The 13,022-nt window shown below is 36.5% G+C and overlaps 2 protein-coding genes across 2 annotated transcripts in view; both read left to right on the forward strand.

The window, feature by feature from the left end:
- The first annotated feature begins 4,737 nt into the window (after positions 1-4,737).
- On the forward strand, positions 4,738-5,347 carry LOC132706692 (salivary glue protein Sgs-3-like). Its single transcript, XM_060678170.1, has 3 exons — positions 4,738-4,829; positions 4,883-4,964; positions 5,023-5,347. Exons 1-3 carry the CDS (start codon positions 4,779-4,781, stop codon positions 5,265-5,267), a joined length of 378 nt encoding a protein of 125 aa, XP_060534153.1. The 5' UTR covers positions 4,738-4,778; the 3' UTR covers positions 5,268-5,347.
- A 1,172-nt stretch (positions 5,348-6,519) lies between these two features.
- Positions 6,520-13,022, forward strand: part of LOC132705985 (GTPase-activating protein CdGAPr) — a 100,953-nt gene continuing 94,450 nt past the window's right edge. The window contains exon 1 of the mRNA XM_060677007.1: positions 6,520-6,654. The gene's annotated coding sequence lies outside the window, so the exon portion shown is untranslated. The remainder of the gene's footprint in view (positions 6,655-13,022) is intronic.

Raw genomic sequence — 13,022 nt, forward strand, 5'->3', positions numbered from 1 at the left:
GCAGAGCACTCTTAGCCTTATATTGAACAAAATGACATCAAAATTTATCAACTACGTCGCATGGTTTCCTCTTTAGTCACGACGACTGTACCGTCAGGCCCTTCAAAGGTTTCTACTTCTTTAATAACCTACAATGAAAATTTAGTCTCCACCAGGTCGATCATAAAAAATAACGCACCTCTTGGTTTTGATTGGAAGCGCGATCAATCCCATTAATACCCGCATCGAAAGTCATCGCGATATCAACTCCTTCCCCAAAACCTGCCCCGCCGCCACTGTAACGGGCTTCGTACTGGGTGCTGCCAAGCCGACCCTAGAAGACATTATTTACGTATGTTTTACTTTCAAAATGAACGTACCATTAACAATATGACGGCGCAGAACTTTATGCAAGTAAATAAACAACGCATTTTTGTTGACAACCGATAAAATCCAACTCTTGGTTTGATGTGAAAGCAAGAACGAGAACGTTGGGATGCGATCTGAGTAATTGCCGGTTTTATGACGTGTCGCTACATGCACATACCGCATCGAAATTGCCGCACGAAACCGGAGTTTAGTAGCCGGGAGAATACGTCTGGTTTTTTTCCATTTTCCACATTTTATTCAAATTACTGCTCCAAACAATATCACAAACGTGAATATTGCAGCGTGGTCTTATTAAAAAATAAAATAAAAGAGAATACGGAACAATAATAACAAACATAAAAAATAGGCTCGGTTTATGCAAATAAATTCACAATTAACGAATAAAATTTGACGGAGAAGCAGCTTTTCTATTCTAATTTACATAATTACCGATAGCTTTCCAAGAATAGTTGGCGTATAGATCTCATCGCATTATTAAGGCCAGTGTCAACAAGGTGAGTGCGGTTGGTGTTTTTGCAGCCGTGTTAGCTAGATGTTGTTTGCATGTTTGAGACCATTCCAAAGTAACTCCCAGATATTTTGAGTGGGGATTGTATCTGATTAATTGATCCCTACATTTGATGCGGCGTCCATATTTGGCTTTTTTATTGTGGAGATGGATATTTCGGTCTTCTTCTTCTTCTTCTTTGACTAGGGCTATGCCCTTGTGTAATCTAGCTAACAGTGACTCTGGCGAGAGAGACGTCCAGCTATCTCGCCATCGTTGTAGGGGTCTGCCTGGTGATTGTCTTGTGCTGAGGATTTTTGTGTCTTTGCCTATTTTGCTAATCCTACTGGCCTTAATGTGTCCACAAGGCCTCTGCAATAGCATCTCCCTGACCTAATTTATTAAATGTTTTATCATTACATTCTATTGATCTAAGAATTAATATGGCGTCCAATGCGGGACGTTTTTTTCTAAAACCTTGTTGCTCCTCACAAGTCTCTATAGTCCCCGTAATCTTTTGCGTTAAGGTCTTTGTAAATAGCTTCAATGGAGAGCACAATAGGGTTATTCCTCTATAGTTATTAAGATCCTTTCTTGAATACCGGAATGGTTATGCATGTTTTCCACTTAGAAGGGATCTATGCTGTGCGCATTATGATTTGGTACAAGCTTGTGATTTCTTCTACTAACTCATCAACCGGTCTTTTTGATATTTTGCCGAAGCCTCCAGTTCAATGGCTGCCAGTTTTATCACATATTGGTTCGAGTGGAAAAAGGGCATTAGCAATGACCAGCACCGCATCCACGAGGAATGTAGAAATTACATCAAACACCTCAAATCCACAATACTTCTATGGTTATTGGAACAAAAAATAATAGCTGATAATTTCAACGCCGAAGATTGCTGGCGGGATGAATGGTCACAAAATAATTCCGAGCCACATCCGATTCCGATTACTGCCCCATTACTTTGCCTTTCTGGATCACTATGCCGAGCAAAACATTCCCAACCCTTGACTGCTTGACTTCACAATTCCACTCTGCGAAGCTGACCGAGAAGCTATAAGAAATAGCCTCGATCTGAAACCGGTATCCATCTTTTTTTCGCGATTTTCGACTATTTTTTGGACATTGCTATGAAACACAAAAGTATCCGAAATTTGAAGCAATAGACTTCTTATGTGGCACATATATGCAGCTTAGCCCTGTGACGACACCTATTGAAAACAGGGGGGCTGCTTGGTCGGGAAGTGTTTAAAAAAAAAAAAAACGCGTTTTGCGCGGGTCTACGAAAAAGATCCTTTTTCAAAAGCCGTTTACAAAACGGAAAAAATTCTTGAACGAAAACACGCAGAAAAATCGGCTCCATAAACTTTCATTCTTGACCATTTTTCAAAAATGTACAGCGTGCCCAACAAATTCGGAAAAACTGAAAAATGGGTCCCCCTGTTATTGAAAATTGACTGTAACTGAAAACCAATGTTTCAGATGTCGGTACCTTTTACATTATTCCATGCTATATTCGAATATATACAGGGTGTTTTAATTATAAACAAGAGTCTAAAAGACCTTGAAAATTGTTTTTTTTCGGTAGTAAATTATTGACCGTTAATCAAAATTCGTCCAAAAATATTGCTAATCAGTTCAAACACTGTGATATGCCGCATGAGGAGCTACAATTTTTCGTCTATGACACGGGCTGTCCAGGCGCGATGACGTCATTGACCATTACGGCGTACTGCATAGTTTCAGAAAAAAATTATTTTCTCGAAAACCATTTACTCCATTGGAAAATTTCTTGTATCAGGAAACGTGGGAGATCCAGGGCTATAACCTCTATTTCTGGCATTTTTTCAATTATGTACAGGGTGGGTTGATTGTGGGCAAAAAATCAAAAAGTCCTTGAAAATTTCCGTTTTTGTATAAAACATGGTCCTCAGGAGCACGATAGAAAAAGAATGCGTCCCTCTAGCACAAGAAATCGTGAAGCGGCTTCGTTTTGAAATACAAAGCTGCTTCGGGCTACGCGCTACGAACTTGCCCTGCCCAGCTACCATTTTTCGAAAGCAATCTTGTTTGTCACCATCGTGATTAACTCGGATCAAGTGAACGCAAAAGTTATAAGATATACTACTGCAATATTTTACAGTTTTTTTTTGTTTACACAGACTGTTTAAAAAGACTCCTCCAAACGTAACTGTTTGGAAAAAATTATTCTTGAGTATGTTATTCATTCGCGACATTTTATGGTATTTCTTCCAGAAGGACCTGTCGAGTAGCGATGGTAAACGAACCACCATTCATCCCGAAGGACTACTATCACAACCAGGATGTTCAATGACCAGCACCGCATCCACGAGGAATGTAGAAATTACATCAAAATAAATAATAGCTGATAATTTCAACGCCGAAGATTGCTGGCCGGAGGAATGGGCAGAAAATAATCCCGACTCACATCACCTGATTACTGCCCCATTATTTTGCCTTCCTGGATTCACTATGCCGGGCAAAACATGGACAACCCTTAACTCTTTCAGGACCAATGATGCCATAATGGACACTTAGTTCACTTCACAGTACTACTCTACGAGGTTCTCGATAAGCTATATCACTGAGCTTGGTTTCAAATTCTAGGCTTCTAAACTTACTGTTTGTCCTTATTATAATCAAGTGTGTGTGTCTTATACAGGGTCTTCAAATAGTGCGTCTAAGAAATATCTCATTTGTTATTTGTTGTAGAATTTCCATTTTTTTTGTCAAAAAGCCCAAGTGTTTGAATTTTGACGCCATTTCCGACAGCGCTAATTTTATTATGATAACGATTTTATGAGGTAGTACCGTCATTTATCATATGCTTGTCTTGGAAGTTAGTTCGAATCATTTATACAGGATGAGTCGAAATGAAAAATATTAATTTGCGTGAAAAAATCAAATGAAACACCCTATATGTTATACTTGCTACGGTTTTATCAGAAACTTTAAAAATACAGAAGTGTCAATTGTCATATTAATAGCATGGGAAACATTCAGCGTAAGTGTTTGAAGTATATATGGTATAAAATGGACGGAGTATATCCCCCACAAGGTTTTTCGCATACAATATTAGATATTAAATAGATTTAGGTTAGGGAAATAGGTTAAGTTTCGTCATATCATCATCACTTGCAATGCCTCTGTAACTATGTAATACTGTACTACAACCTACGTTCTTTAAATAAGTAAATAAATAATATTAACAAACACGTTAGATTCGAATATCAGGGTTTTTCAAAAGCATGCTCCGATGCTTGATACTCATAAATAAATTAAAAAAAAAGAAATACACATACAAGCAGCTCTGAACATTCTTCGTTTCTAATACACGGTGTTCAATATTTACCAAAAAATGGCTAGTTCAAAAATCGTGACGTAGGCTACAAGTCTGAAATGAAAATGATGGTGGTCATTTTTTTTTTGTCACAAAAGGATGAAAAAAAGTTCATTAAACAGGTTTTTTTCAATTTTCGTTTCGAAAACGAGGCAAGATACGAAAACAACCAAAGAGTCGAAGAAGTTGTACTTTGTACAATTTTTGAGTAGTTAAAGCCCTTTATTTATTTTAAAATATTGTAAAAATTTTTATACATTCAAAGCAAAACAAAAGTTGAGAATCGAATGGATTAAAATACAAAATACCTGTGCGAAATAATTCAATGAGGTCGTTTGAATCGCTTTTCCGGTCTGGATACAAACTGAACCATTGCAACCACTCCGTAAATGATTTTTTTAAATAATGATCGTCTCATTAGTGAAAACAACGATATATAATGAGAAAAAAATTGGCCGCGGTCGAATGGTACCGATTTTAATCTAATAGGTTCTTTTCGTGAAAAAAATAATCATCAGCATTTGCATATCAACCTTCATTGCAGTGACGCTTAAAATGAACTCCGTTCTGGTGATTATTTGTCTTGGGACGTTGGCTATTTTGGCGGTAGGTTGGGCCAGGCCGGTAACGAAAAATCCTCTGCTGGGGTTTTATTTTAGGATTGCATGGTATCGACAAACAGACACCAGATGAAAGAAGAACCGCCGTGCATGTGGATTTTTTGGAGACCGAGGAGGCCAGGCAAGCGGGTGACGGAACATGTCGAAAACAAAATAAAGCAGCAATTGTTTAATCGTAGCTACGACCACAAAACCGCCAACAAAAGCCCAAACTCCATCCACTCCGTCTACTGCCACGACTATATCTCCGACAACTCTTCAGACGGCTGACAGTACAGTGATGGTAACTACTACTTTGACCAGGATTGAACAAACTACGGAGGCTATGGAAACTACAACTGCAGATATTTCCGATGCCACATTTACCACCGCTGCTCCAACAACAACGCCGGACGCCGAAGTTGTTGCTGAAGCAACAGTTTAGGTGATATAGGTATTTGATTCTGAAATAAAATTGGAAGTATTCTCAGCATACTCCCGAAAAACAAAGACATAAATTAATTTGCAATTAGTCCCTAATCCCATAAATAAGAAAATCAATGGAAGAACCTCCATTTAGCCACGTCTAATGTGTGTTGCCTATAATTGGACACTGAAAATAACTTTCATCGAGCTACATGGTGCATTTAATTTTTTAAGAAATAATCCCTTTTCCTGACTTCATCTGACTCAGAGAATATTCTGGTGTCTTCTTAACTTAACCATTTTAGACTCCTTATCAAATTTGCATTTGGCATTTCATATTTCAATTCATTTTTAAACTACCTGCTTTTTTAAATAAAACGGTTTCACCAACAATACGAAATAAAGATCTGGAAAATAATTGGTCTTAAAGTTACTTTTGAAATAGTGGTCGAAATGCTTGTGACTAACAAATTATTTATTTAATTTTAATGACTAACAATTCAATACGAAAATAGAAAAATGTATTTTGACATATCTTGCAACAAGTCAAAAACAAACTTACAAATATTCCACAAAACAAAATTATGTACAAATGAATCGGTTCTTAACTGGTGTCATCGTCGCTACTGCTATTCACGGCGAGGAAAGAATGATTGCTCGAGATAAGCTCCCTAGCTTGACTAGCAGAAATTTCAGTTGGGTATTTTCTCAGCCACTGCCGAGTCTCATTGCTGATTGAAGCAAAACAGCCTTTCAGGTAGTCAATATCTGCCTGTGAAAGATTATATTCCGGCCTACGTAAATCGTACACGATCGTTCTCCGAAAGCGGTTCTTTAAACTCTGCCAAGTTCTATTGGGAACTACCTGGCCCTCCTCCATGTTCTTCCATAGAGAGTTACCCATGATAATTTGTCCGTGATCATTATCAATAATGTGCCTTAATATCGTAACATCTTCTGTGCACGTATACGGGGGTCTGTAATTCGCCATAAGCTTCACTTTCTAAATCCCTATTAAAGTAATCAAAATTATAACCTAAATTGTGAAAGATTAAATTCTTCCCGCTACACGGACCATTGATCGGCTACATTATAGTAAGGCCAGGCGCTCCAACCGGTCTTCTTTGCCATGCATGGAATAGCAGAAATCCTTTTAGGTGTGTTGTGTGTTGCCTATTTTCGGACGTCGAATTACCAATCGAAAAAGCTTCACTGAAAGCTTCGCTAGAGGACTCTACAGCGCGGTCGTATGTAGAATGTCAAAACATGCTAAAATGGCAGTCTCGAATCGGTTGAAGTAGTGAGTGATGCATCTGCGGTGTTTTTTATGAACTAAACTTGTTCTCGCGTGCGGTGAAAATGGATTTTTTCATAGCGTCGGAGTAAAGTCCCGAAAATAGGCGCAGGTAAGTCGCCCGATACGATTCGATATATCTAGCGTTTCGACTCTCCTCGTACCGTCTGTTTACCATTGAAAAACTGCCCGTGTTATCATTATTTTGAAATTTTTATGGCATCCGTGAAGGCGGAACGGCTTTTTGAGGAGCCAGAAAACGCACTCGGGCTTCACCAAACCTCGGAACGGTCAGGCGTCGGTGCCTCATTTGTATTCCGCTGGCGTCCCATTTATAAGCTGTTTTAATTGTATTCCCATCGTATTTATTTCTGTTTTGTGTGCGTTGGACCCTTCCATCGACATTTAACGAGAGCCTCGTTTAAATAACATTAATGCAATTGAGGTCCGAGCGGCGATCTTTTAAAAAAGCGATCACCACGCAATAAAAAATTCAAAGAGGTGATTCATTATTGCATCGTCGCTGACCACCCTGGATACCCCGTTCGTCTGCCTCGAGGCACGGTACGAGAGCGTCGAACGCACAATATCAAATAAATCTTATTCGATTTGTTTGAAGACACGTAATAATAGCAACCGGGGGCTTCGGTGAGAATAATTAAGTTAACGAACTTCAAATATTTAGATTGCGCGGCGCAAAACCTCGTCGGGATTTGTGGGGCGAACGAAATGCTAATCGCCCCTGCGGCGGTGCGGTAATTTTTGTGTAAAACGGATCAAAGGCGTTAGTTTACTTATGAATTACGTCTTCCTTATCCGTAGTTTAATTGGTGCGGGATGTGACACATAGTTTGCCCCTAGATAATGATCGTTAGCGATTCGGAGAAATTCTGACCAAGGAAGCAATTTAGAATGATTAAGTTATAATCTGTATTATCCGCTGTTGACGTTTTTGTGTGAATTTCGTTTGGGAACGCGCTCGGGCACTATTTCTGTCGAAATACTTACGTTAAAATTTGGGTTAGGAATACGCTCAATGTCATGCAGCGTGCATTATGAGAGATTTCCGTAAAGCCAAAACAGCGTTTAAATTTGCATATCATATCCTTAAATACAAAAATTGCTCGTATTTTCTTTGATATACTATCAAAGTTCAAAATATAAACGAATCGGGCACAGCTGTGTATGCTTCAACGAGTTTTTTTGTACTTTAAAATTTAATATGTTTATTCGCAGATAGCGTTTTGAGCCATTTGAAACCTGATAATAAATAATAAAATGGGCTGGGCTAATTCTATTTGAATATTTACTTTGTAAACGTAGCCGTGTAAATTTTCCATTTTGTTTTGAAATATGTTTCGCTAACTGACATGGTAAATCGAATATTTAATAACGCATACAACGTATTATTCTTAATATTCTTAAATAAAATTTATACCATAAACAGTTAAGTTCAAAGTTACATTTTGCATAGTTGTTTCCAAAATAATTTATTAAGTCGTCGAATTATTTAAAAAATATCATTTTTGTTAAAAAAAATTGAAAAAATTTCCCCGTAAAAGAAAGTTTTGGCTGTCCTATTAGCGACGCTTCTGTGCAAAATATTCAAATTTTATCAGGTATAGGGACTCAAATTAGAGAGAGCTAATTAATTAATCGTCATAAATTACCAGAATTTATTAGCAACCGTTAATAGGATAGATTTATGTAGGTACTAAGTGGGATACCATATTCTGATAATTAACCCACTAAATTGTACATAATTTAAAACCCATATGGTTATTGTTATTCTGGTTGAGGTAAATTTTAATTCTATCGAATTTATGTGAAAAAAATAAAAATGACGAAGAAACTCAATTTAAAACGCGTAACATAAAGAAAAACGGAAAAAAACTCAATCGCGCTGTGCCTGCGTGTTTACCAGTGGAAATCAGGTTAAAACGCGGTTTCACATTTTTCTCTCTGTGAGCCACCACTAGAAAGAATCTTGTTTTTTTTTTGTTCTATTTACAATGGCTTATTTAAAAAAACGATCTTTTGAGAAGATTTGGTTATTTTATCATGCTAAAATACTACAACATGCTAAAATTCTATCTTTTTGCCATCAAACTTCGGTTACAAAAACTTAACTCATTGCACACTGCACTTTCCTTGTACTGCTGATTGCCGCAGTTTTTTTTTGTAATTGTGGTTCTATTATTGAAAGTGAAACTTGATGTAAGGTTTAATACCTATCGAAACCGAGTTTTACTGCCGTCGGCGGGTAACTTCCATATTTGCGGACAAAAGCAAGCCCGGATATTTTGTTAAGTCGTCGTTTGCTTCTCGTTTTCGTGTGGCTCGTGGGCTATCGTAAAGTCAACCGAGCGTGTTTAGTTTATCGACCGCATGGGGATTGTTATCGGGCGGTTTTCGTATACGAGACGAAAACTGAAAATCATTAAAAATCACTTTCGTAATCGAAGAAAGCAGTGAAAGTAATGGCCGAGTTTATGCGTTTTACGATATGTTTACTTTACAACGGGTGGGTATCCGATCCGTTTGGCCTTTTACCGCATATACAGTACAACGTCGTTGCATGTGTTTCGGAGTTAAATCTTAATGTAAACAAATAACCCCCGGGCGATCTGCGTGGACGAAATTTACTCGCCGCTTTCTGTTTGCTTAATCGGTACCTAAAGGCTGCCATGGACACGGGATTTACATATGCAGGGTTTTTGTTGAAATGATATCGCTCGATTAAATTAGTTACTCTGTATAGTATAATAATAATTTATATAAGGCTTTAATAATTAATTTATAAAATTAACAATATATCCGTTATAGTATATTATGCAACAAGTGTGGTCAACGGTTGAAAAAGTTTACCGAACATGTTGCATACTATACTTTTTCTACGACCGTTATTTTTTGGGTACATTTTCGCAAAGCAACACGGATACATTCACTGACATGACCGTTAGAATTGACAACAAAGCGAAACATCTCCGAAAACATCCGATTGCTGCCAAACCCGTGCGGTAAAATCCCGGAAGTGCCCGAAGTGGCTCGGATCCGTGGGAAACGTAAGTAAAGTGACGCTTCCCGCACGCTAGATCGGTGTGTAATTAGGTATTTTACAGAAGCTTCTAAACTTATGCATAGTAGGCTTTGGCAGTTTTAAAAACTTATGAAGGAAGGTGGTGTAAAAAGTAAAATATAAAGTTACAATACAAGTACAAACAACACTTGGGCTTCACAATTGTTTTTTTTTTTTAATTTTGAATTGTGACTGTGGGTGTAGATAAGGAGTTTGTAAAGATACCAACAGTTTTTTTGCATGATTGCATTGGTGATAGATTAAAAATTAATCTAGTTTTGGTTTATGAATAACAAATATTCCCGGGCAAAAAGATACTATGCTAGATTATAAATTTTGAGGTTGTTGTTGATATTGCCCAGTAGATTCTATTACTGTTGTTGATTTTTTTCACAATAATTACCCAATAAATATTCCATATTACAGCCGTCATGCCATCGCAGTATAAAAAACTTCTTTGAGTAGTACCACTACTAACTCTACCCTAAATATATTAGACAACTTATGATAGTGTACGAAGTAACCCAGTGATTGTTGATACCTCTGACACCCATTTTGTATAGTTTTTGTTTCAGAAACCCGGGTAGGGTGTCAAAGGCTCTAAATAAATCGAAGCCTCATCGAGGCTATCACAGATGAACCATAGAAACTGAGTGGTAACAGTTTCTGCGGAGAATCCCGAGCGAAAACCATGTTGATAGTTTGTAAATAGACTTTCATGCTGTAAAGATTGGTAAAATCGTAAGATATGGTGAAAGAATATCTGCTGATTCTTTTATTCATTTGATTGGGATTTCCTCCGGTCCGATGGATGTGTTACTTTTTAAAGAGAGAATTATTATTTTTATGTGACGCTTGCTCAAGAAAAAACATTGTTCGATGGTGATTTTCACGTAATATGCAATTTGTGTTTGGCAACAATCTTTTAACTTGATTTGACACACCAGTGGTGAAAAATCTTCCAAATAGTTCATTTTATCTTTTCGTTGAAAGTGTGTGTTCTTTGAATTCATTTAATTATAATAATAATGTTATTAATAATAATAATAATAATAATAATTAGCCTTTATTATACAAGAAAAAAAAACAATATTAATATTTTTCAATGAAAAGTAACCAGGTAGCTCAAAAGAGGCGCAGTCTAGCTTAAAATAGCTACTCTACTGAACCGCTAAAGAACTATATAATATAATTAATAAACACGACAAATAAAATGTGAAAAATACCTGCAAAATCGAAAGATCAACAAAACTCTACTACACACTATAGAAAATGCAGATGAAGATAAAGAATTTGATAACTCAATATAATCCTTTGCCAATGACATAATTAGCAACAACATTATTAGGAAAACTGTATTTGTAACAAATGATCTTTGTAGCTTTTTTTAAATAAATATAAATTTAAGTTTACTAAATTCCTGTGACATAGAATTACGAATTGGGTTGAATGTAAAAGATCTACGAAACAAGGCACTCTGATGATGTGGCATCGTTAGTCTGTACCTCTATCTTACATTCACAGAACGGAGTAAGCCGTTCTCTCAGCAAAGTTGAAATGAAAAGCTCGTTTTTGTTCCATTTTAAGCCAATTAAGCTGACGATATGCAGCAGATACGTGGTCATATTTTTGAAGACCCATAATAAAAGGAACGCAAGCATTCTGCAACCTTTGAATACGGCACTTACACTCGTTATCAATAAAAAAGCCATACACATCACAGCAGCTAAAATGTGAGAGAACAAGTGACTCACATAATTGTTTCCTTAGTGTAAAATTATTGTGTTCAACAAAAAAGTTACTTTGTTAGGTTTTTTGTTTTAGTGGATGAGAAATTATAGAAGACCGTGTGGCTCCAAAATGTAGAAAACATGTCCTCAAAGTTTTTACACGAGATCAGATTATCGGTTGTACTGGGTGGTTCGACTTCCTGTTATAGGATAAAAAATGAAATAAAAAAAAATTACAATATAAATTTAGTTAATATTTCAGATAGGCAATGAATGAATATAAACCAGTACGACACGTTACAAATTTTCGTATGGCTACATTCGTTCTGAAGGAAACGAGTTGTAATAGTTCTTCCTTATCAGTAAACGAAAAGGTCGTTATTTTAAAATCGTCACTTGGTTGGGAGGGTTACTTTCTATATTATTTAACTCGAGGAAAAATTCTTGTCTCTTTAACAACAACTCTGATTTTTATGCTAAGTCAATGACGACTATTGCCATGAACAGAGCCGGACTCAGTATCCCTGTACGCAATTCAGCTTTTATGAACGAAGACCATGCTAACAGACAGTAAAGGCTTACCAATTTTTGCCTAGCACCACAGTTGGGGTTGAATACGGAGAGAAATTTAAACCAGAGGTGCTCTACTTGCACAAATGCACAACTCTTATAACTTAAATATCTTTTTTTTTATCTTATTTATCTTGTAAATGTTTCCTTGTCATTAAATGTGGTGTGTCGCGCCATACGTTGACTCACGGCACCAAGATTTTCGGGAAAGTTGTCCAGATGTGTGTGTAAAAAGTGTTTTGCATTCCATGTCCCTTAATTTCATGTTTTCTACAATGTCTTTGTAATTTTTATGTTTGTTGTTTCCTAGAAAACTTTATTTAGTTTCTTTATTAGATTGGGAATGACGGTGCAATAAACAAGTGCACCACTTTGTTCAACTTAGTCTATAAATTCTGTATCGTGCTCAGTAAATGTTTATTTCGAAGTCTAGATGCTAAAATTTCGGAAAGATCCTTGGGTAAACCTAGGTCTCTCACTAAGTCATTAAGTTCTGATAGTGAAAATAACTGTGGCAATGTTTTGACAATATAGTTGAGAATAGAGACTATAATATTATTTTCGATGTTTCCCCGCAAATATTCTCTTAATTTATGCAATGTAGCAATTTTCATGTTTGAAATGTTATGTAATATTCCTATTTAAAAAAAAATAAATATGACATCTCAAAAATTATTTAAGAAATGTTGCGCACCTAATAGAAACAAAAACACATTTTTTTCTATTAGTTTAGTCCAAAAATATGGAAAATAGCATATCACAAAATGTTTTTTGGAGTACGTTTCCAGTAACCACCTAAATAAGGACGTTTTTATTCGAAATCTAATTATTAATTAGAATTAGAATTAGATTCCTCTGATGTTGACGATATGACGTTTTCTAGTTCTTTTGGGAAGGTAGGTATCGGTATATCTGGTCCATGACGAACTGGTCAAGTAGCAGAATCACGCTCGGGATACACAATTTGTCTCTAATTTTTTCTGTTGAATGCTTGAACATTACACGGACTAAAATAAGTCATCGCTATGATTCCTAGACTCTCGCCATACCATGGGAACATCAAAGCTTAAACTTTTCTTCCTACCTTTTTGCCAGTTTCTT

The sequence above is a fragment of the Cylas formicarius genome, unplaced genomic scaffold (genome assembly GCF_029955315.1).
Source record: "Cylas formicarius isolate icCylForm1 unplaced genomic scaffold, icCylForm1.1 PGA_scaffold_8__14_contigs__length_24414737, whole genome shotgun sequence".
NCBI lineage: Eukaryota > Metazoa > Arthropoda > Insecta > Coleoptera > Brentidae > Cylas > Cylas formicarius.